Source organism: Apiospora phragmitis, assembly GCF_038363925.1.
Source record: "Apiospora phragmitis strain CBS 135458 chromosome Unknown utg000008l:1.0-3514335.0:1.0-3519231.0, whole genome shotgun sequence".
NCBI classification, from domain to species: Eukaryota; Fungi; Ascomycota; class Sordariomycetes; order Amphisphaeriales; family Apiosporaceae; genus Apiospora; species Apiospora phragmitis.
Genome location: NW_027117407.1, coordinates 644,988 through 668,832, shown reverse-complemented (window position 1 = coordinate 668,832; position 23,845 = coordinate 644,988). Strand labels below are relative to the sequence as shown.

The following is a 23,845-nucleotide window of genomic DNA, read 5'->3' as shown; positions in this document are numbered from 1 at the left end:
TAAAGAGATTTAACAGCAAATGAAACAAAACAAGCAGATACATCCTAGCATCGTCCTCTAAGGAGAGGGTAATACTAAATACTGAAGATGACTCCAAGTCATTGGTAGTGAATACGAAATGATTGAACCTGAGAGCCTCTGTGGTGAACGTGATAATACCCCTGAACCCCGATATCCAAGACGAAGAGATGCAGAAGCAGCCCCCTACGCTGCATGTGGCAGTAGTCAAGGTTACCAAACATTTACTCCGCTCTTCCATATCAAAATCTTTTAGTGAGTACCATGAAGCTAGAAAGTAAGAGCATTTGCACGAAGACCGGAATAGTATGGGTGCTCAAGTTGGTCTCGAACTTACAAAAACCTCTGTCCGACTTCTCGACTCAGGGGCGGACCTAGATGAGGTCGAGTTCAAAATCCAGTCTGCTTTCAATCGCGGTCCCTCGTAATTTCTCAAGGGTACTTACTAGAGGGCGCGCTTTCGCCCGCAGTGCTTTTGGTTGCTAGCCGAGGGAGTTGCAGAAATATCCGCCATACAAACAGTCCAACGCGATGTAAAGACCCCCAATCTCAAAAGATCCCATGCAGTCACTTGGGATATCGCCTCGAGCCCAGTTGGCGGAGGACAAGCTACAGGGTCCCTAGTCCCACTCCTCACGGCGTCGGAAGACCAAGAAGATCAGTTCATATCAGCAATGTATGCCATTCTTGTTGAGCTCAAGGATGGAAATGCGTACGATCTCTCGACACTGCGCAATCCTTCTCAGGCGGTTTGAACAGTAAACCAAATCAATCAGGGACAACAGACACATGCCTGCTGTCAAGCTTGCTTTCCGCACCCAGGTATGGCTCGTCATCGACGAGTCCTCAATGTTTGGGTCGACGAGTCTTAATTTAAACTCTCGAGAAGACTGGAGGTTAGGATGGCCAACTTCTCGACAGCCTTGTTGGAATCATATTGCACCCAATATCTAACCTACTACAGGGAGTCATAACCGTCATGTCTCTAACCTTCTTCCGCAGTGAGCATCGCGACCGGCGGCGCGATTCCCACTCGAATCCATCTAAGCTCGCCATGAGCAAGCCTGCTCCTCAGCTATGATCAGCTAACACCTCACGGAGTCCACGCCGTATCTGATACGAGAACGTCATGGTCAAATGAGACCCACATATAGGTCGAGCATAGGTTATTGGCTTGGCGTATTGACCAAGAATCTCAATCGGAATATCGCAGTCTTCAACACAGCTGATGATCCCGTCCCTGAATCCAGTCGAGTGAAGAGAGCGAACAAAGAAAGATACTTGTTTCCAGTCTAGTATGGATACGTCGAAGGAGTCAGGCAACAGCCCTCGAAGCCACGTTGCCAGACTTGCCACGACGTACTGCTTGGTACCTACCAATCGATACAGCTGAATAGGAACTTTCGCTCAGAAACTTTTGCCACTCTCTTGACTGTAGTCGTGTCTTTATTGCCCGAGGGCGGGGACTATTCAACGCGGATACTGCCCGTGTCATTCCCGAAGCTCACTGACGCACTCGCCCCATCTCACAGCGCTTACCGCGCTGAGAGTAGCCGTTAGCCACGTTGAGCAAGTGGCCCTACCAGCCACAAATTTGACAGTGTGCAAAAAGACGGGCTCAGGTGTCCATCTTCGGTCTAGCCAAGGCCAATATTATGTGCTGCTAAGCGTCAAAGAATCATTGCTGAGGGGAGACTCCATGGAGGGGCCACAGAGACTCGATGGGGCGCTGGATCTACGTCAGCTGCATATCCGGGATGCCTACGGAGTAGGAAGCCAAGAGACGGCGCCGCGGACAAGTAGCAGGGCTTGACAGTCTGGAGTCGGCACTCCGCAGCGGAGGATACCCGGAGCCTCAGGGTCTGATGGGGAAGGTTCTGGTGAATGAAATGGCCGATGTAGGCCGTGAAGGCGGCCCACAGAGAGGGATCCTATGAAGGTCCGATAATATGTACTAGTTTTTGGAGCAGAGGTTAAAGAAGCGTCCAGTAAAGCGTCGTCGAAATGTTGTACAGTATTCTATCCGCGTACGTGGCTCACCGCACTGTCTTGGTTCACCGTCAATGGAACAGAGGTCGCCTATCTTTCACAGGTTACACGACGGTCAGGTTGAGCAACAGCAGATCATCATTTCTCGGATATCGTGTTGGCATAGACTCTTCGTACCGCGAGTCGTGCATGAGAGACCCAGTTTTGGGCGTCAGGGGGGAATTGAACATCATGACGGCTAGTATGCCTGTGGGCGGCCTGTAGTGTGCAGAGATGAATCTTGAAAAGTCTTTAGGCACCATGTAGCTGCACGAGCTGGTGTCGTGATAAAGGATGCACGAAATGGCCGGATAATATCTGGTTCCCTTTCTATGATCGTCATAGAGCACGACATGTCCTTTGGAGAGAAATCACGGGTGCTCTGGTCAACACCGAGACCTTCCGTAACAGGAGATTTCGAGAGCCCTGATGGAAGGGATGGGGATGCTTTCAAGCCCAATGACCCCCCACATGCCGCATGCTGCAATGCATGAGAATTCGTCAATATCCTGCTAGCCTGTAGTCTGTGATAAGAGTGGGAGGATAGTGCAGAAGTTCCATCCTGAGCCGCTTATCGCCGAAGTTGGTGTGTGGTGAACCGGTAAGGATTGACCTGGGTGGCCGTGCGTGATTGGCAGACTGGTCTCGGTAGGACGACGAATGACAACCCACCGCCCCGAGAGCCGCTTGTAGACTACATGCAGATGCAAAATGGAGATTTCCAACGACTTGGGGCAGTGGTTCATTGAATTGAAGACCCATTTGCCCACTTCCACGACTTGTTGTTGCGGTGATCGATCTGTTGATTCAACATCGTCATAGGTTCAGTGTTGAAAGGGACCTGGGGACAGAGGGGCTTTGGAGGGGATCAATTAGCGGCATCACGGGCCATCGACGCAGGAGAGTGCGCACACGAGCAGAAGCACTGCAGAAGAGGGGGAGAATTGCAGAAACCGGGCATCCAATTTGCTAGCTTCATGCCTTTGCTGGGTCGAATCCTGTTCGGGGGCAGATACGCAGAACCAGGGCGAACACAGAGGAAAAGGTGACTCCCTTCGCTTGGCTTGTGACCAAGGAGACTTCTGAAGAGACCATTTTGCGACGAATGGCGGTGGCGCTGCCAACAAACACACCGCCTGGTGCGGCGGGCCGTGAGTGGGTCTTGACCGCGATCGCGACCATTGACAGCCTGGACAGGAATTCGGATGCATGAGCTGTGGAGAGGTGGATATTCGGGCACCACTACAGCTTCAACGACGATTTGACACATGGTCGATTCGCGTGCCCTTTAGCCCCTTCGAGGTGAGGCTTTCGCAGTGCTCGCCGTAGCATTGAGTGCATTGAATTGGTACCCCTCCCCCCGAGAAGCAGGATCAGCTCATCATAGTGAAGAAACCTGGTTGTTAGATCGGAAGAGGGCCAACTTTGTTCCCACCCCTAAGTCCTTGCACCTGCATTTACCTAGTGTTTATCGTTAGCAGTCCTGTCTCTTTCATTCTTCCGTCTGCTCTGAGTTTGATCTGTCTCGTAAAGAGATGGGGAAAAGTGAATCTTCAATACATACTGGGCCGAAGAGTGACTCCGGGTACGGGGACGATGCGGCCTCTGTACACACACCATCTGTACACACGCCATCCGTACACACGCCGCAAGATGATCTTGCAAACCATCCGTTAGGTGAGTAAAATATCTCACATGACGAGAAATGCGCTTCATGAAAGAGTAGGTCGCTAACCTTGCGCAAATACAGCTCGGAAAGGGTACGAGATTGGCCCGGCCTCGAGTCTGCAGATAGGAGACGTAAGTTGCGACCGATCAAACCGCCATGCGCCCGGCGAGAATGCTGACAGATCCCGTTGCAGGTGTTTGAGTTTCTGTGGGCGGATACGCACGAGTTCGAATGGGAGTGGAAGTGCCTCGGATACAACCGCTTCATTGTCCTGCGCCACAGCGACACGTTCCCCCACCACTGCGTCTGCATGTAAGTCGGACGATTGACCTACGCATTTGTCGTGAGCTGACCAATGCGCGCACCAGTCCGATCTCCAATGGCGGCAAGATCGAGTTCGCCAAGCCGGGCATCGACAACCATCAACAGGGCTATGTCTACGCCGAGGGCGAAGTGCCCAACGAAGGCGACCGCCACCGACTGCCGTACTCGCCGATCTCCATCGAGTTGAAGCCGGGCAAGCTGCGCGTGAAGGAGGACTCGCGGGTCAACTACGCCGACATCCTCGAGATCGACCACGACTCGCAGGTCATGGTGGTGGGCGACGTCGCGCGCTACTTCGACCGCGTCCGCCGCAACGTCAACAAGGCGACCATGCGCAAGGTGCTCGTCAAGGCCCTCGAGGCGTACCGCGCCAAGAAGGACGGGGAAGCCGCCGCCGTGGCGGCCCTGGCGGGCGATCAGCAAGCCCCGCCCCCGCCGACCCCTCCGCCCGTCGACGAGAACCATTACGGATCCCACGCGCCCGAATTCGCCAAGCCGAACTACAAGCCGACCGATTCGCAGCTCAGCCTCAACTTGCGCGGTGGCGCGAGATTGCACCGGTCGCGCAGCCCGACCGCCTCGATCCGGTCGCGAGCAGAAAGGGCGGGACCCGACCGCAGGCAGTCGCACGACCAAGAGCGGCGCCACCAGAAGCGGCGAGAGCGAGAGCGGGAAAGGGGGCACGGGGAGCGAGGTCGCGACAGATCGACGTCGAGGGACACCGTGCGAGATGACGAAGTCGGCACATCGTACCGATACAGCAGTACGGACCAGGAGACGTACAGATTGAGCTATGCGGAACAGGAAAGAAGGAAGGAGTTTGCCAGGCCGTCACTGCCGCGCTCCGGCAGCAGCCGGAAAGGGCAAAGCCAAAGCCAGAGTCAAAGTCGGGGATACTCGGGTGCTGTTGCTGCCGACGCGAATGCTGTCCCTTCGTCCATTGCGGTGCTGCGACAAGGTGCCTCCAAGAACTCGAATTACGATATACGATCGATGCACGACGTTGCCTTGGCCGGCTATCAACACGATGAACACGAATGATGATGATCTTTTTTCTTCTTTTTTTCAGATTCTCCTTCTCTCTCCTCTCTTATATTTACCCACTTGCATCAAGAGCATTCAAGTCCATTGCGGATTCCAGAGTGTTGAAAAAAGAAAGAAAGCTCTATACGGATACCTGTTGTTTTTTTTACCTTTACCCACTTAAGACGAACGAACGAAGAACGAACATGACGACCAAAGAAATGGCACGGCGTTTGGCGGTTGCGGCTGGATGAGTTCGGCAGATGCTTAGATACTCTTCCCTCTTTTTTCTCTCGTCGTTCCAATAGCGGAATCGACTGATCAATAAAATTGCGGTGACACCCAAATTGATGAGCGTCTTTTGCGACCGTGACGAAGTGACAAGAGAAGGTGAGTTTTCTTGTTGGTGCTTGAAAAAAAAAAAAAAAAAAAAAAAAAAAAAAAAGGAAGGAGTCACGGAGGGTATTGGGCAGCTTCAGCGCAGGCGGACAGTCGGGCTAACTTTCAAAGTTTTTAGGCAATTGCACGCACCCCCTCCCCTCCCTGTAGAAGTTAAGCATTCGCCTTGCAGCACTTGAATCAATCGGCGCCCAATCACCAAGTCTATTCCTCTGGGGCTGTTGGCTTTTTCTGTGAGAAGTATCCAATTTGTTCTTCTGAATGAGCGACTTTTATCATCACACTAATATAGCAACAAAATCCATGATGCATCCATCTTCTAGTTTGCGATATACTTGATTCCAGAGCAGCCAGCGCTCGCCTTGTTGGAAGTGAAAGCCCAACATGACCGTCAAACTGCCCAAAGCCCTCTACTCCTCGTCAAACCGATCCGCCTCGTCATTCGATGCCACCTTTCGGCTTCGTCGCATCCTTCGCGTGCGCACATCGCTATCCTGCTGGCCTTCATCGACCTCGGAGTCTTTCTCGTCGCTCTCGTCACGGTTGGAACGCCGTTTGGCGGCTGACTTGCCCTTGAAAGCAGACCGAGATGGGTGGGAAGTACTCTGGTGGCCCCGACGTGGACCTCGCGAGGAAGCATACTCGTCGTCGTAGGCGGCAGCTCGCCTGTAGTCCTTCTTCGGCGGCGTCTGCTGCTGCGAAAAGGAGTCGTCGCGCTGCTGGTTCTGGCGAGCAGTCTCGGTATCGTCCCCGCGCACCGAGTGAATGTAGTGCTCGAAATCGTCCGCGATGGTGGCGATCCTGAGGAAGTTGCGCCTCGTGAGCTTGATGGTCGTCAGACTTTTGTTGCCCGAAGCCAACACCTCTTCCGGGCTCGCTTCTTCCTGGCGTATCCGCTCGAGCCGGTCGAACTGGCCCATGGCGATGGCCGTCGTGAACGCATTGCGGATCTGCCGCGCGTTCCATGTGCTCTGATCGGCCGCGTGTTCCTCGTAGTGCTCCATGGCGAAGTCGAGCAGCGCGCCCTCGTCAAACGTGATTTTCAACTTGGATGCCTGGTTATCACGCCTGATGTGCCGCAGCAGGTTTTGCCAGATTTGTTCTGTCGTGTCCTCATCAATCTTGTCGTACCGCAGCGCTACATGTATGCGCGATTTGAAAGCCTCATCAATGAGGCCCACGATGTTAGTCGTCAGAAATAAGATACCGGAATAGTACTCCAGGTGGCGTAGGAAGATCGACACCAGCGCGTTTCGGAGTACGTCGTTCCAGCCGCGGCGCGCAAGGAAAACATCAGCCTCGTCAAGCAGGAGCACACAGCCCCCTTGAGCGCTCGAGTTAGCATCATGCTTGATGGTTATGAGTTTTGGTTCTCAAGAAAGGGACTCACATTTTTCCGCTAGGCGGGTGTGCTTCAGTAGGTTAGCCTCGACATTGTCCGCGCCTAGACCTGCTGACTGTTAACATCTAACCTAATGATACTTGGCATGGCGCTCGGGATAGGTACCAATGTCTCCGCATGTGATAGCATAGAGAGGCTTCCCTGTGTATGCGGCAATTGCCTCAGCTGTCGAAGTCTTGCCAGTCCCTGGAGGTCCATGAAGCAGGATGATGAGACCCCGTCCTTTACCTTGGATAAGGTCAATCTGGGCTGTATGTCTACCGTCGCCTATCTGTGACTGTGTCCTCCTCTGCTCACTCGGAGATACATGATTATTGACGAGCGACTCAAGGAGGCGCCTGTACTTGTCGTCAATCACTAGGTCCTTCCACCCGCGTGTGCGAGTCTCCTCGCGCTTGTCGATCGGTTCAACTTTGGTGATGTCAACCCAGACTACGTGCATTCTGTCAGATCACAAGTATAAGGCATGCGTGGGGTGCGACTTACTCCATTCACGCGAACGGAACTCATAAGCTGGCACAGCTCGGGATAGTAGTGCTAGACAAGCCGTTTTCCCTTTCCCCGCAAGCTCCTCGGGGGTCTTTGGATTGATCAGGTGAAAGTTCTCGTTCATGAATGCATCTGACCTCGCTTCGTCGACATCGTGGTCGCCCGCAACGTAATCATATTCCCGGTTGGTGCCAGAGTGTCTCTGTCACCTCTCTTTCGCTTGGCTGACTTCGTCGAAGCTTGTCGTACACCCGTAACGACGGATCAAGGGTTTGATAGTACGTCTTCATGTCAATGTACACGTCACTCTCGATCTCTTGTCCACCTTGTGAAATTCCAGTGACAGACTCATATGTCAAGGCAGGGGGTAGTCCATATCTGGGACTGAACGGAGATTCTGGCTTCGGCTGTTGCCCTATTGCATCCACGGTAAGTCCCTCATACTTCATGTGGCCATGGCATTCCAGCACTTTCTTGCCGCGTGCTGCTAAATCGTCGCATAGGTCATCAGGGTTATCTCGGAAGCGAACCGGGTAGAAATCCAGATCGGTAATTCTTCTCTCGCCAATGAATGGTGGAACCCGATGGGTGAGACGGAAGGGGCCAATATCCGTCCCATCCCAGCGCATGCGGATGCAGTCGATCACAACATCCGTCCACGTACCTGCACCAGCATCTGGAGAGTCGTCTGGGATTCCGCCAAAATTGCGGGATAATCGCATGCGGCCACCAGTTGTCGCATATACCTGATGAAGATGATCGACACTGGCTTTCCTGTTGATGATAAGGTCTCCAGGGGCATACAAGTGGCACAGCTCTTCGAAAGTGATTGCACCCAGGGTTGCATCCCGAATCTTCATCCTGAGCCCGATAAGGTGTCCAAGGTCCGTCTTGATGAAGTCAACGAGGACCTTCAGATGATTGATGCGAAGCAAAAGCTTGTCCTTCAAATTGTTGTTTACAGGTTCTGCGTCACTCGTGTGTTGCTTGTCTGGTTTGGTGTTGCTTTCGTGTTGCTTCCCGGGTATCCCCCGAGGCTCGCCATCGCTCGGCTTCGCCTGCGGGGTGTCGATTGTGACATCCTGCTTTTTCAACATCACGGTCTTCTGTTCATCCTGCATGGATTTGAGGGCATTTTGTATGCCAGGCCAGTTGTAAACCAGCAACTGTTCACGCTGCCTGTCAGTCATCCATCGCGCATGGCAGATTCGCCTGACTTGCCTTGAATGGAGGGAGCAATCTACTTGAACACGTTAGACTACTTCATGGCTAGGATATTGGTATGGCATTTAGTTGCCATAGAGAAACCAGGGACGTACTCTTGAGGTCGATGTGGCAGTGGTAAGCCACAAATGCTCTCCAGGTCCTTGATCAAGATTGTTGAGTTGATCAATACTCTCTGAGGCTTTTCTCGCTGATGCGAAATGTCATGTGCATGCTTGAAATCATCCTCTGACGCGATACTGTCGGGATTTTCCATGGTGGAAGGGATACTTCGGTAGAAAACTTGAATGGTTGGCAATTGGTCGGAATGGGGAACAGTCTGACGGTCTTTGTCATCCCCGCCTCCATGTTCATCTGGGAAGGCGTGTAGAGGCCATTCCTCCATGAGGGTTCTTTGCACTCCACATGGCCGAGAGCGTTCCACCCTAGAGGAGAGAGGTCAATCACCATAGAGTTAGCACAAGAAGGGAAATGCATTACTCAAAATCATTTCGACGTCCAGGGCGGGCCTTTGAAGGCTGGGGAGCGGTCGGGTTTGGCGCATGCGAAGTTCGTAGTGTCTCTTTCCACCCCTCACCTCCCACAAGCTCGGTAATAGCTTTGTTGATATCTTGAATGTCTCCTACTATGTCATAAGAAGTCGTTGCTGCCAGTTCACGCACCTTACGAGCGGCATCTTGAAGAGCCGCTTTCGCTGCACTCTGTTTCTCCCCTCGAACGCTCGTAACCACTGTAGCGGGTTCTTGTTGACCAACTTCGATGCCAGAAGCTGGTTCGCCAGATGCTGGATCGTTAGATGATGGTGGACTATTGGTAGAACTTGGTGTGCCTGTGACATTTGGTGCGCCGGGTCGGATCTGGGAGTACTGTTTGGTCCGCACCTTGTTGGCTGCTTGAACGAGCAGCCCAGCTTCGGACATCATCTAGTCGATGATCTTCAAGCTCCTCAAATCGATTCTCCGGACTAAGTATTGAAATGAAGGAGGTGGAAAGCTCAGCTTCGAATCAAGATGCGGGGGGATACGCTTTTCAGAGAGCTGGCAAGAAACTTGAAATCCATGTTCAGCCCCCAACGAACATCTCAGTGAACAAGGCATCAGTCGCAGCATCCCATTGAACTAAGGCAACTCAGCAGCCACCCTTAATATATGAATTTATGCATCCAATATCTTATCGCTATAATATCATTTGTCGAATCATGCATACTTTTCGTCACCGAATCTGCAAGTAAGCCACCATTCCATGGGGATGGGCAGATTTCGATCAGGCTGAGCGCTTTCCTTATGATATGCACACCGGCAGATGGTCTTCTGTCCCACACTATCTTCGTATCCTTCCTTTTTACCAGAAAACCTATTTCACCATAAAACTTGAAATTCGACCCTTCACCCGCCTGGTTGATTGTTTCACGAATCTCTGTTGTCTAGAAAAGCTTGAGCACTGAAGTTAAGCGTAACTAACAGGAGAGGCAATATGGCGACAAGCGGCAGCTCTAGCCTTGTACCGATCGTCGGCTATGACGAAGTAGTGGAGTTCATGGGGAAGTTGGATGGCGAGTCTCACGAGACGTTAGCTTTCAGGGGTCAAGAGCAAGGCACCGAACTGTGAGTCTGGTATGGGGCAGCCTTGGTCATTCATCAGCACCCTGACAGACACTAGGGACTACGAAGGCATATACGCCGAGTATAGGGAAGTGCAAAAGAAGTTTTTCCAGACGGCCAACAAATGTCTGGAGAAGCTAAAGTTACCACCTATGGAAGCCTCAAAAGCAAATGGATGGAACGGAATTCAGGCGTCCATGGATACAGCCTGTGCTGCACTGGAAAAGGTATCCTCTCGCGACAAAGACTTGCAAGGGCTCACGGGCAAGGCGAAGAAGGCGTTTCGTTCCCTGTGCAACAAGGCTGGAGCGGTGAAGGTATTCACACAGTTGATACCCGACGACATGTTTGGGTCAGTCGTTGGTGGCGGCCTCAACATTATATTGACTTGCATGGAACAAACCGGGATGCATCGGGCAAATGTCTACAAGGCTCTCGAAAAGCTCCCGCGTATCATCGAGGACAGTTTGGCCTGGACAATGCTTGCTACCCAAGATCCCCATGTCCACAAGCGCATGGCCAAACTGTATACCGAAGTTTGCTTGACCCTGGACCACATACTCCACTGGTTTGTTCTGAACTCCTTGGGTAAGCATTGCCGAAACATCTTCGATACTGACGGACACGGACTCTATCTCATGTTACTGTAACTAACAAGGTCTATCTATATGCAGTCGCCGGGGCCAAGCGCTTTTTGAGCCCGTCCGCAATGAACACCGATCTGCAAGACCGTGTGGCCGAAGTCACCTTGGCTGCAAGGGATCTGAAGTCTAAGGCGGTCCAAGTCATGTGGGGCCGCCAGGAGAAGGGTATGCGTGACACTCAGGAGCTGGCATATATGCAAACCGCCAAAACGCATCATAAGCTCGACGAACTGGCGGCAGAAGTCAAAGATATCAAACGATTAGCACCTCGCTATGTATCTTACGACGCTATTCAAACGATGGTCCAGGGAAGTCTTGAGCTGCTTCTACAAGATGACATGAAACGTAAGTGGTACTACGCCGCTTTCTGGAGTTCAAGGGGCTAAGACAAGTCAGGCCTCTTATTAGAACATACCCGGGGGACGTCACCAGCAAGTCAGTCGATCACCGTCAAGGACATCCTCGAAGAATTTCAGTATGAACAAGTACTGATACCGCACGACATCGAAGCACTGTTACGGCTATCTCTGCCGTCAAATAATGTCGTTCCCATTGAGACGAACCGTGCGCATGCCGTCCAGAGAAACCCTCGCATCCGTATCTGGCTGTCAGATGATGCGCCGTATCTTTACCTCCTGAACGGCGGTTCTCAGGTCACGGCGGATGCTTCAACCTCGTTCGTCATGGCGAAGATCGCCAGTACCCTACTGCAGCAGCAGAAACAGCAGAAATTGAAGAAAGATTCCTCCGCAATGAAATTAATTGTGCTTGCCTACTTCTGCGGCCAACATCCGAGCTTCTATCGAGACACTGCTGCTAGCCCGAGCGAGCTGGCGATGAGCCTGCTCCTGCAGCTAATCGACCAGTATCCTGGCTTCCCGAGCGTGACTCTTCAAGACTGTCTTGATCGGACAGAGCCGGAGGAAATTTCAAGCATCTGTGGCTCTCTGCGTCATCTTCTCGAGGAACTATCTTCGGACGCCGTGCTGTATCTTGTGGTTGACGGTATTGCACACTTTACGACCCCACGAGAACGGATGAAGGGAATGCGAGAGCTGGTGAAGCTCCTGGTGGAAGCATTTCACGGGGAGAATATACCGGCGACGTTGAAGTTCATCTTCAGCAGTCCCACGCGGTCCGCATTCCTCGAGGATCTGTTTGAGGAGGATGAGATTTTGAACATCCCCAGGGATCCTCCGCCTGCAAATGGCCCCTTGTAGAGTTGACCCAGGACGATAGGAAACAATTTGAACATCAGCCATATGAATGCAATCTTAACTAGTTTTCAACGACGGGTCACTGCTGAGTGCCTTGCCTATGGCTGTACGTTAGGTACCTAGCTGGACGAGATTGTCGTTAAATGTTGACCTGTTTTTGAGCTCTTTGCGTTGCCCCAAAACCAGCGCTCCACTGCACAATTGCGGTCTAGGAGTTAACGCTAGCTAGGCGGGCTGAGCTGGTATATATACGCTAAAAAGGGGCTCGCTTATCACCAAGTCATCTGATGATCGGGTTTCGGTCTTGTGGTTTAGTGGTATAATTCTCGCTTAGGGTCAACCCTGATGCTTGCATGCGAGAGGTCCCGGGTTCGATCCCCGGCAAGACCCCATCATTTCTTCTTTTGGCTTCCCTGTCAACTTTGTTGCTACCTCATCTGTCTGCTTGCTTCGGGGGGCTTCTTCCAGCGTTCAAACGTCTCTATCTCAATCGGTGCGCAATTGAAGAGTTGAAGCGAACCAGCCGCGCCGCGATTTGACCTACCTGGGATCCACTGTGGCCAGGGGCAGAATCCTTCAGAGCGCTACTCAACTCCATAACCGATGCTGCAAGACTTGTGCGAGCTTAGTATGACCCCAGGATTAATCGTTACATCACATCAAGATCACGCGACAGCTTGCAAGATGTACTGTGTTGTCGACGAAACTGCTCAAGATGTTTACATATCTAGCTGAAGAGTCGATTCTCATCCAAGCCCCATATCCACCAGTATGTGAGAACCCGCCTCTCACCTAATAACGCAAAATACCACCCCTCTCTTAACCGTGCGTCGGGGGGCGGGGTGCCGACAATATAAAAGTTGAACTTGGGGTTGTTGTAGCCGCCGCCCTCCTTCCAGATGGACGCGTAGGTGGCGTAGTAGTCCCAGTTAGCCCGCGTGTTGATCCCCAGCTCGGCCCAGACGAAGAGCCCCTTGTGGAGCCCGCCGCCGAGCGCGACGTAGTTGGCGAGCGGGTCGTACTTCGGGCTGGCCGCGTAGCCCGTGAACATGTCGCGCAGGTTGGTCGTGAGCGGGATCGTGTTGGTGTTGTAGGGCGCCGTCGCCTCGACCGTGTCCCGCAGCGCCTGGTCGAAGAAGAGCTGCGACAGGTGCGCCACGTGGCCGCCCGTGTAGGTGCCGTTGGCGAGCACGCTCGCGTTGACGTGCGCGATGATGTGCTGGTGCGTCGCGCGGCCCTCGTAGTGGCCCGGAAACAGCGTGTCGAAGTGGACGACGCCGTCGCCGTCCGTCGGCTGCACGCCGCGCAGGTACGTCGTCTGCAGGCCGCTCTGGCCCGCCGCGCTGACGCCGCTGTACTTGCCCGTGCCGTTGCACGACCAGATGTCGATGACCAGGTCCGCCGGCTCGCACGTGTTGACGTCGATGAACTGCAGCTCCAGGTGCATCGGCACCCCCGCCAGGTCCTCGGCCACGTCCTGCCGGATGTGCTCCTGGGACACGAAGTAGGGGCCGTTAGCGTTGTCGGGCGCCAGCGTGCACGACGTGTTGGCGCCGAAGACTTCCTCGATCGGCGTGTTCTTGTCGTAGCTCAGCTTGCCTGTGAAGTCGTGCGACTGCGCCGCCCATTTGCGGAACGAGGCGGCGTCGCGCCGGTGGAGGAAGGGGGCTGTTGGAAGTGTCAGTCGAGATTGGTATTCCTGTGAAGCTTGCTTGGAGTCTGGGAGATGGGTCAACCAAATAGCAGGCATCTTCTTACCCTCATTGAGGTCTCGTTCTTGGCGGAGACGATTGAAAGTGGCGGCCCGTCGCGCGATGGCCCTCTCCTTTCTCGCCTTGACCTCTGGCCTGCTCTGGCAAGCCTCGAGAGCTCGGGAGTTCACATCGGCGACGGCATGACCATTGGCCAACTCTTCCATATGAGCGCGTTTGTCGAACTTCTCGCCTGGGTGAGAGGCGACGATTGAAGACAGGGACAGGCCTACGGCCAATGTAGTGAGAAGCTTGAACGCCATAGTGAATGGGAGTTTGCAGAATCGCTCGGATAAGTGTAAGTAAAGGCGAAGACAGTTCGGCGAGAACAGAGGGGCGGAGGGGGCTGTTCTTATTCCAAAGTTTCAACGCACCCTCGCCTCGGGCTATATGCGAGACTCCGAGGCGAAGAAACCCAAGACGAAAACCAGAATACTCACGGTCCTCGGCAGGAACATTGTCACATTCCACATTCCATCTTGGGACTCCTGAGATATGGCCGCCAAGCCTTGGAGATCGGCAGACGCATCGCGTTCCCCTCAGTGGAGCGGCAGACAGGGCACCAGGTCCTGTGTTTGTTTGTCTGAACATGCAGGAGGCTCCCACATCCGAGAAGCTTGGCGCTGCGCATCTGTATGCAGACTCATCAAACATTGTGCCGGATGAGGCCATCGTCTTGCCAAGAAACATCAGGGATGCCCAGAACGAGGCACCCCCCGGAGGCAGTTGGGACTTGCTGCAAAACGAGCACAAAAATTGCCCACTGTGGCTAAATCCGGCTTCCACGAATGAGAAGCCCCGACCCATATGTCGGTTCCCCGGATTTTAATATATCTCGACGCTACGTCGATGCCCAGGTTGCCGTGCCCAATGAGCAGGTGGCCGACAGCCACGTCATATGCGAAGCATGCTTGAAATCTGGTCCACGAGAACACACGATCAACTGCATCGGAAACGGAATCATAAGGTCGCAAGGCAGCTGCAGGATGCCGAGTAAGTATGTCGCACCGGGGGTACAGATGCAAGTCCTTCCATGCAACAAAAGAATCGCTAGCGGGCAGAAGATATGCACCGAGATGGAAGAAGAAAAAAGAATGGGAACGGGATTTCTTCCGATGAAGTGCCATATATTCGTTTTCTATAGGCTTATTGATGCAATAAGCATGGATGGCCAACCACCCATGGCATGTAATTGGATCCCCCCCATTTTCTGATGGGGAAGAAGAGATCCCTGATCCATAACGAATCGGTGCCAAGGCACTACTCTATGTGCGCCCCTCTCACCGTTGATGTGCTTGTAATTGTGACGCGTTCGGCAGTCGAGTCTGCACTCTGGGCACTTTCTACATGACAGTATTTCCGGATTGTTGGTTTCGACTGTACGGCATGTGCCCTATGGCAGTGAGGTAATAAAAAATAGCTGCCTTGTGAGTCGGTCGGGGAGATTCATGCTATAGTCCCCCGTTGATAGAACTGTGACAAGGGCAGTAGGGCTTGGTTCTGATTCAGCTAATAATTGACTATGGCACTTCTGGGGGCTCTGGTCTCTCTCTCCCTCCTTCTTTTACAGGAGGGTGATTCGTCAGGCTTATATACACTCCTTTCAGCATCCTTTTGTCCCTTAGCCGCCGTACCCTTCAGGAATGTAGTTATCTGTTGGGTCGATATGCGTGCCTCTGTTGGCATGCGTGTGACAAGAACCTTATCACATGGACGATGCCCCCTGCGGTTGCCTCCGGGAGAAGAAAGAAACCTTCGAATTCTTCTTCGCAGCCGAAGTTTCTCGAGAACTCACCAGCCGGCCACGGGACAACGTTCCCCCCTGAAACCCCCCTGAATTCGGCAAGTCCGGATGCGCATGTTAGGCTTTGTTACCATGAGGATTTCTTACCATGATGGTGTATTACCATGAGGATTTCTTACCATGATGGTGTATTACCATGAGGATGTATTACCCTGAAGGTGTGTATCACCCTATGTATGTAGGTTACTACTAATGACAAAACTTTTATCGCTACTCTAGGCAACTCCCTCTCTCCCTCAGACACAGACCGCCCGCTATTAAATTTGGCTGAGTGGTTTCGTAGAAGAGTCGTACGCGACGTCCACCTCCCGCGTGACATTGATGCCGACCGAGTTCCTACGGAAGAGTTCGTTCCCCTTCCACTTGTCGTCGTTAGGGCCCAGATCGTCGCGGCCGGCTGAAGTGACCTGGAAGCCCCGGCCCGAGTCGTCGCGCCCGTGATTTGCCACGCGCGACCAAAGCTTGGCCTGGTCGTCCGCCGTCAACCCTGCACCTCCTCCTCCACCCCCACGTCGTGGCTGGCTGTTGTCATTGTCGTTGATCGACAGGTCGTCCTCGGACTCCAGCTCGATGGCGCCGTCGGTCCGGCTCCGGCCCGACTTGGGCTTGGACGCGATGGACCCGATCGTCTTGAGGCCGCTGTTGTTGGATCTTTTGCCCCCTGAGTCATCCTGATGCTCGCAGTAGCCCACGCGGGACGAAGAACTCCCGATGCCCAGCCGCGGCAGGATGATCATGGTAAACACCGGCTTCAGGGTCGGCCCCGAGGCGCAGATGACGCAGCTGGCGAGCTCGGCGTACATCCACAGCAGCTCCTTGGACAGCTCCCAGTTGTAGTCGTCGCTGGCGAACAGCTTGATGGTGAGGACGCTGTTGTAGGTGGCGGCGAAGATGGTGCTGTTAAGGGTTAGCACATTTGTTGTTGCCCATAAAAAATAATTATGGTATGGGTTAATACTTACAACCCACCAGTTGCGAAAAGGAGACACAGAGAGATCTTGCGTCGCAGCGGCATCTGCAGAGGCGCTAGGACGGGGATCGGGAGCAACATGATGATGAAGTCGATGACCACGTTAACGACAACAGCGGCAAGATAGAATTTTCCCTTGTCGATACACTTCGCCTCGCCTGCTGCTTGCTCTGTTGTACCCCTCAACGCGTATTAGCAGCGGATTCAGTGGGCAAAGCGGGCCGCCCGATTACACCATGATAATTAGGGGGTAAGTGAACTTACTCGCCACATTCCACGAATCGGAGATGGGCATGCAACCAAATATGTTGAGTAGGATATACAAAGCGGAATATACGCTTAGGAGGCCGATCATACCCCCTACGGCAAGATGAAACCTCTTATCCGGGGATATCCTGAAGTAGAACATGAGGATCGATATCTTGGCCACTTCGGACGACAGGATGTAGGATGCTGCCAGCCCCATCGTGAACTGTTTCCGCTTCTGTAAGTTTCCCACTACGAGCGACCAAGGGGGTAGGTACTCATGTGCTCACCTTCAACAGCGTGGTGTATTCCTCCATGGTGGTTTGCCACATGTGTCGACCTGCTCCGCCGTACCTGGCCACTAGGGGGGCAACTATGTCAGCTTTGGCGGCTGCTCCCTAAAATATTCAAGGCTGAAGGAACGGTAGCTGGATATTGGAGAGCGTCAAGAGCTGTGCAGAGCCGGACTTACTGCATAGAGAAAGTCCATAGAAGGCCCAGCACGCGATAGTCGAAATGCAAACGAGATCTAGAAAAGTGAGAATCGTTTCCTTGTTAGAAAAACCATCCATGTTGAGAACAACAGCGGCGAGGAGGTTTGGAAAAGGGGGCGTTGAATCCCACATACAGTCGTCGAGTAGCAGCTTTTGTCGGATCAGCCGCGTGCGCGCATATACTCGGAGCACACAGGCGAAGGTGGCCAGCGTCATGGTAAGCGCGCCAATGCCTTGCATCAAGCCCTCGCGGTTCCAGGCGGCCCATCGCTCCTCTCCCCTCGGGCGGCTCGCCCATATAGATCACCGGTGTGGCGGACATGGTGACTACCACCACCCTGTTGATTGCCCTGTCGTTAACTAAAACCCTGAAACAAAATCGAAAAAGAAGGGAAACAGGAAAGAGACGATAACGTCAACGACAACATCAACAGTGGTAGTTGGGATGTAGATAGGGAACGGCGGGCAGAACGTGGAGAGGGTGAGTGGATTGCGATGATGGAGGGAAGTCAAATGTTATTTCAAGCTACGGGTACCTTTCCATTCGACCAAAGGATCGGCCGACAAGAGAGGAGAGGCGAGACGGAAAAGGCCCCCCGACTCCATCAATGCGTGACAATGAGGATCGAAGGATCGTCGCTAATTGGGCTCTCGGCTGGAAGAAGAGGAAAAGAAAACTCAACCCCTGGCGAACCAAACACCGACAAGGCCCTGGCCATGTGCCGTGCATATGAAACGAGGTTTGCATGCCGTAACCGAACGGCCGGGATGGTCACAACAGAGCAGCTGTGTTCGTTGGGAATCATTCGCTTATCACCTCATTGGATCTAGGCGACGTTCTGCGGGGGCACAGCTCATTGAACATGGCATATGACAAATGGGAATGCAGGCTGCACGGAAAACTAACAACGTTAGGTCAGGCAATATCAGCCGAGATGCTGGCGACTGCAGCGGGCCGTTGTAGCTAAAAGCCAACGGGCTTTGGATACCCCCCTTTTAATTCTTTCTTCCAACGTTGACTATCATGGCATAGACAACACTACTCCTCAATGCGGCTGCATCTGTCCTTGTTTAAATGAAAACAAAAATAGCCTTCACGATGGACTTGGCTTACTAGGTACTTTTACGTGCCGGCTGCCATCCCGAAATCAGGGTGGACAAGATCGCCGAGCGAGCACCCTCATGTGTTCCATAGCGCAGCAGAACCCCCGTGGAAGGAACAGGAACCTGGATTATGAGCTGTGGCATATGGCCACTAGTCAGGATCGGAACTCTTACGAGGGACCGGAAAGGGCCAAAGATCCGCGGTGGGGGGGTGGGGGGGGGGGTGGCGGCCCATCGAAAGTGACACATCGGAATAGCATCCCAAAAGGACCATTGCTCGACCATCATCATCCTACCTGCTAGCTCCTGCCACTCATCACGTGAAGAATGCTCAACTCTGGGATGAAGACTTGTACGCGGGATGCAAGGTCTAAGAAACACCCAAGAAGCCTTGTGATTTGGGAAAAGCCTCTGTGTGTCTATCGACATAGTTTGGGTGAATATGCGAGTCGGCTTGATGAGTCCACCACCCCAACCGGGACCAGGCACAGGATTGCCAAGTGCTGAACACGTAAAATTTCGCAGGAAAAGGGATGGGGCCGTAAAAGCATGCGCCGGCTACGACATAGGATGAACCAGACCTATTACGTGGCTGCGATCTGGTTGAAGAACAGGCATTGAAAACCATGTGCGGCACAGCATTCGTCGAATTCGGCAATAGCGCGGCCAAGGCTTAGCGGCCGGGCAAGTATTGGCGGAAAGGGGGGCTTCACCCCGGATCATAACTGGGCCCGCCATCATACGTTCGGTTACGTTAATTACGGGTCCCGAGGGGGACGAACGACGAGATCGGGAACAGGCATCCGATTGGGACTGGGCTCCGTAGCGGACGGGGGAAACGATCGCACACGCTGGGCGGGAGGGGAGCAGAGGAGGCAGGCATATTGGACGGAGGGGACGAGCATAAAGGACCAGGAAAATGCCATGCGACTGCGTTGCATTCTAATCATACACCCTCCTTATTTCGTTCAGCCTGCATATCAATTTGCTCACACTGGTTCACAAGTTTATTGCAACATTCAACACCAGCACCCCTGTCCAATCATTCTTCCTGCAAAGAATCTGCAGCAAACGTTTGGAACTTTCTTCTTCCCCTGCCCCCGTCCCCGTATCACCGTCATCATGGCCCCGCCAACCCTGACCCCTTTTCAAGACCGGGTCATCGCCGTGACCGGAGGCAGCCGCGGCGCGGGCCTGGCGGTCGTGCGCTACCTCCTCCAGCGCGGCGCCAAGGTGTCGACGTGCGCCACGTCGGAGACGAACCTCGCCGCGGCCGTGGCCGGCATCGAGCGGGACATGCCCGAGGCCAAGGACCGGGTCATGACGACCGTGGTAGACATCAGCAAGAACGACTCCGTCAAAGCTTGGTATGTGGGAGCCCAAGACGAGAGAGCCCTTCCGTCTTAACTTCACTTCCACGTCACGAACCTGGCTGGCTGACCGTCTTCTACTTCCAGGATCGACGCCACCGTAGCCAAATGGGGTAAACTGGACGGTGCCGCCAACGTGGCTGGTAAGCAATAACAACCACACACAGCAATCTGCTCACGAGCTTACAGCTAACACCCACACGAACAGCCCGGATGCACTCTAAGGTCTTCCCCATCGAGGACTTCGCCGTCGCGGACCTCGAGGACATGCTGCAGAACAACGTCGTCGGCACCTTCAACTGCATGCAGCACGAGCTCCGGGCCATGCGGGACGGCGGCTCCCTCGTCAACGTCGGCAGCCAGGTCACCAAGTACGCCCAGCCGGGCATGTCGGCCTACATCGCGTCCAAGATGGCCGTCGTGGGCCTCACGCGCGCTGCCGCCTTCGAGGCCATCGCGCGCAAGATCCGCGTCAACATGGTTTGCCCGTAGGTCTTTGTTTGTTCTTTCCCCCTTCCCCTTCCCCAGCCCCAGGGACTGAAAGCTAATGATCGACGCAAAAAAGCGGCGCGACGGATACGGACATGGTGCGGCAGCCGCTCATCCTGCCGAGCGGCGAGTCCTTCACGTGCACCGAGGACGCCAACTTCCCAGCGCTGATGAAGCGCTTCGCCACGACCGACGAGATCGCGGCCCCGATCGCCTTCCTGCTGAGCGACGAGTCCAAGTACGTGACCAAGCAGGAGTGGTACGTCGACGGCGGCTTTTACGAGACTTCCTACGTAGGATGAGCAGCTAGCTACATACTCGTATGTGATATGTAGAGGTTTTGGTTTTACTATCCTCATGTACATATGTGAATAGAGATACCCTGCATACAATATCGTTCCAACGGCATTTCCTCCTTCCTTCCTTATTCGCACCAAAAGAAAAGGATGAATGAAGGAGCTCTCTCCGCCAAAACGGGGTTTGCAACTTTACTTTTGCCGTTAGTCTGCGTTCGTCATGCCATGCAATTGTCAGCTTAGCGATCGGCTGGTGAGATGGCAGGGGGGTTGCTCGGGAAACACACCCGGTCCAGGCCTCTCGGGTTCTGTTCCGGTAGGCGCCACATTGCTGTGCCGCATTCTGTTTCCGCGGCAAGTTGGATATCCCCACTGCCTGGCTTGCATGGATGAGCTGCTCTCCTGCTACCGACGAGTCCCCAGATCGCAAAGCGCAAACCCCACTGAAGCTCATTTATGTGTTTGGACATTTGAATGAAAAGGAGGTGGCATCGGCTGCGGGCTTTTTGTCTGACGGGTTTCCTGCGGTCATCTTCTGTTGCCAGGGTCCGAACGACCAACTACCTGCTAGTAGAAAAAGGAAAAAGGATTGAGACTCAGTCTTGTTTTATTTCTGTATGTAACGTAAATGTAGGTATGTACCAGACTGAGTGTAACCAGCCACGAATACATGCTGGCATGTCACTGCCATTAGATCCCTTTCTCCAAATGCCTGTACGAATAAGCAGTAGCATCAACTCCATTGGGAGTGATATTCCCACGATCGAAGGATTTTGGCGCCCTCAGTCAATTGGTATGGCTCAAGACCACAAGCTGCTGAAGCTATTGCGAGAGGACAGGCCTCGAGCGACACGGTACCCCCAACCTGGGGGTAAGAATATGATTGGAGATGTGATAGGTGTCGTAGGCCCTGGGAACTGTTCTCGTAGTGAGGGAATCGGAAGCTAGGCCAAACCCCTTACTTTGGGACGTGTCTTCTCCAGATTGTCTGATGAACGAATAGCCAGCCGGTAACCTTTTGCCAATCTAACCGCCGCACCTTCAGTCACGAGAAAAGGCCGTGCGTGGCAGGCGAGGCTTCCAGGCGGGAGACATGATGCCTCCGGTACTCGCCGAATCGATGCAAGGACAAAAGTCGAGGAGATCCCTTTGAAAGATATGGTCTCCCCTATATTTATGCACAAGAAACTTGCTAAATTATCAAAGTCCCGTAAGTTAAACCCCTACGCGAAAGCCCCCACAGCCGCCATCAGCGTAGCCCCCGCCACGACAGCCGCAAACGCATGCGTCCGCGTCCGCCCCTTGAGCGTCCTGTAGCTCTTCTCCGTCAAGAAGTCCTCGGCCAGCAGCTGCACGAGCCCCGCGAACAGCAGCAGCCCGCTCGAGATGGCGTTCATGAACCCGACCATCAGCAGACCTGTCTGGCTCATGGGGTCGTACAGCCGGTGCACCACCAAACCGATGGCCTGCCCGAGGGGTGTCGTGGCGCCGTACGCCAGCACCATCAGCCACGGACGCAGCGAATGCTTGGGGAAGTGGATGGCCGCGATGCGCGACCCCAGCGCGAGGCCCTCGAACGTCTGGTGGAAGGCGATGGCCACCAGGAACACGACAAAGGGCGGGCCCGTCGCGACCGAGACGGCCATGCCGATGAAGACGCTGTGGAAGAGGATGCCGGCCTCCAGCAGCAGACACTGGATCATCAGGCGCTTCTGCTCCTCCGGGTTGGGGATCGAGGGCACGCTCGCCTCCGAAGTCTGGCGCTTGTGCCCGTGGCGGCCACCAGAACCAGCAAGCGGTCGGGAAGCGTCGCCGTTCGAGGGGTCGAGCTCGTCGAGGTTTAGGTCGAGATCGTCTTCGTCTTCGTCCTCGTCCTTGCGGTGGTGGTTCGCGGCGCCGGGTCGTGCGCTGTTGGGTGGTACCGAAGTAGGGGTGGATTCGGGTAGTGGTGATGCGCCGGCCATGAGGCCCTCCCGGTCCCCAAGGTCATTGAGCGACAGCTCTGCGGGTCGGTGATTCGAAGCTCGCTTGGCTGCCAGGCTTCCGTTCGGTGGCGCGTTGGCCGCCGCCCCGTTGCTAAGCTCTTGTAACTCCTCCTCTTCCTCCGACTCCCACCCGTGCCCGTGCGAATGGCCGGCGCCTCGGGTTGTGAGGTAGGATTCGATCGATACGACGATCAGTGCCGACACCATGGCAATCAAGCCCGCCATGGGCCGGTAGCCCTTGCTGAAGAGATGCGGCAGACACGGGTCGGTCAACGACATGAAGGCGGTCGGTAGGAGGTGCACGAATGCAGTGGCCAGGAGCACGCCGGTGCCGAAGTGCTGGCAGAGGAAGATGATTCGGTGCGATCGGCGGCTCGACGAGGCGCGGCGCGAGAATAGAGGAAACCCGCATGCTGTCGTTGTAGACGCACATCAGCATTCGGCAAACATGTATCCAGGCGTGTCTTATCTATAGCTCGTGCATACCTAAAGTGGACAATACCAATATCAGGACGAGTGCGAAGACGTGCAACGGCGTGTCGTAGGAGCCCTTCTCGCCCGAGCCGCAGGCAGGCTTCTTGTCCTCGGCTGGACCAGCATCTTGTCGTCTCGATATCTCGGCGAGGAGTAGGTCTGTCGGGATTGTCGACCACGATATATCTAGCAGGTATTAAGATCAGTCACTACCTAAGGGTATGCAGGTTCGGGTGACAACACATACCTCGACCGTGGAGGCCAGCGAGATCTATGGTGGTGTTCATGCCGATTGGAGGTTTATTATTGTACAGTAGTTGGCATGATGGCTGCGACTGGCATGGCTGATTCGGTGGTGTCGAGAAATCCCCCCCTTTGCACAAAGGGAGATGGGAAATGGTGTCCTTGATTTGACGTCAAAGGCCACTCCCGTCCGTTGTGGGATTGTGGTTTGTAGCACACACCCTGTAACCTAGGCTGTAGCGTCGGGTGCACAGCCCGCTAACTGGGGTCGGCTCAGGGACGTTCCCAAAAATCGGGGTAGCTTGGAGTGGGCAGCCTCGGCAAGTGGGTGACAAATATAAATTTACCGCAAGACGGTTTAATCAGTTCAACTAGCGATAATGGTACACATATAAGCCGGGAAAAATAAATAAAAAATATAGAGTTATTCTTTAAAAGAAAAGGTATAACGTATTAGATTAATTGTTTCGATTTTTCATAGTTTCGTTATTCTGTTATTAGTTGCCGATATAATAAAGGGTGAATTCGAGAGTACTTCGACCTGGGCGCATTTGTGGTAAATTTATTTTTGTCACCCACTT

At 53.9% G+C, this 23,845-nt stretch overlaps 8 protein-coding genes across 8 annotated transcripts; 4 read left to right on the top strand and 4 right to left on the bottom strand.

The window, feature by feature from the left end:
- Window positions 1-118: 118 nt before the first annotated feature.
- On the top strand, window positions 119-1,099 carry PG994_008618 (uncharacterized protein; the record flags this gene model as incomplete). The annotated part of the gene is made up of 5 exons (XM_066860027.1): window positions 119-273; window positions 326-435; window positions 586-730; window positions 795-840; window positions 983-1,099. The coding sequence occupies 5 exons, from the start codon at window positions 119-121 to the stop codon at window positions 1,097-1,099; spliced, it is 573 nt and encodes a 190-aa protein (XP_066713616.1).
- Window positions 1,100-3,581: 2,482 nt separating this feature from the next.
- PG994_008617 (uncharacterized protein) lies at window positions 3,582-5,080 on the top strand (the record flags this gene model as incomplete). The annotated part of the gene is made up of 4 exons (XM_066860026.1): window positions 3,582-3,723; window positions 3,797-3,846; window positions 3,909-4,027; window positions 4,084-5,080. 4 exons carry the CDS (start codon window positions 3,582-3,584, stop codon window positions 5,078-5,080), a joined length of 1,308 nt encoding a protein of 435 aa, XP_066713615.1.
- A 791-nt stretch (window positions 5,081-5,871) lies between these two features.
- Window positions 5,872-9,499, bottom strand: PG994_008616 (uncharacterized protein; the record flags this gene model as incomplete). The annotated part of the gene is made up of 7 exons (XM_066860025.1): window positions 5,872-6,785; window positions 6,852-6,911; window positions 6,969-7,295; window positions 7,350-7,443; window positions 7,562-8,531; window positions 8,672-9,001; window positions 9,057-9,499. The coding sequence occupies 7 exons, from the start codon at window positions 9,497-9,499 to the stop codon at window positions 5,872-5,874; spliced, it is 3,138 nt and encodes a 1,045-aa protein (XP_066713614.1).
- Window positions 9,500-10,049: 550 nt separating this feature from the next.
- On the top strand, window positions 10,050-12,041 carry PG994_008615 (uncharacterized protein; the record flags this gene model as incomplete). Its single annotated transcript, XM_066860024.1, has 4 exons — window positions 10,050-10,180; window positions 10,236-10,765; window positions 10,852-11,166; window positions 11,254-12,041. The coding sequence occupies 4 exons, from the start codon at window positions 10,050-10,052 to the stop codon at window positions 12,039-12,041; spliced, it is 1,764 nt and encodes a 587-aa protein (XP_066713613.1).
- Window positions 12,042-12,765: 724 nt separating this feature from the next.
- Window positions 12,766-14,052, bottom strand: PG994_008614 (GPI anchored dioxygenase; the record flags this gene model as incomplete). The annotated part of the gene is made up of 1 exon (XM_066860023.1): window positions 12,766-14,052. One exon carries the CDS (start codon window positions 14,050-14,052, stop codon window positions 12,766-12,768), a length of 1,287 nt encoding a protein of 428 aa, XP_066713612.1.
- Window positions 14,053-15,850: 1,798 nt separating this feature from the next.
- Window positions 15,851-17,029, bottom strand: PG994_008613 (uncharacterized protein; the record flags this gene model as incomplete). Its single annotated transcript, XM_066860022.1, has 3 exons — window positions 15,851-16,490; window positions 16,556-16,733; window positions 16,828-17,029. 3 exons carry the CDS (start codon window positions 17,027-17,029, stop codon window positions 15,851-15,853), a joined length of 1,020 nt encoding a protein of 339 aa, XP_066713611.1.
- A 2,500-nt stretch (window positions 17,030-19,529) lies between these two features.
- On the top strand, window positions 19,530-20,568 carry PG994_008612 (D-arabinitol 2-dehydrogenase; the record flags this gene model as incomplete). The annotated part of the gene is made up of 4 exons (XM_066860021.1): window positions 19,530-19,774; window positions 19,865-19,920; window positions 19,986-20,265; window positions 20,343-20,568. The coding sequence occupies 4 exons, from the start codon at window positions 19,530-19,532 to the stop codon at window positions 20,566-20,568; spliced, it is 807 nt and encodes a 268-aa protein (XP_066713610.1).
- Window positions 20,569-21,785: 1,217 nt separating this feature from the next.
- PG994_008611 (ZIP zinc transporter domain-containing protein) lies at window positions 21,786-23,290 on the bottom strand (the record flags this gene model as incomplete). The annotated part of the gene is made up of 3 exons (XM_066860020.1): window positions 21,786-22,960; window positions 23,034-23,207; window positions 23,269-23,290. Coding segments are annotated over 3 exons (1,371 nt in total), but the record flags the coding sequence as incomplete, so codon positions are not given.
- Window positions 23,291-23,845: the final 555 nt, after the last annotated feature.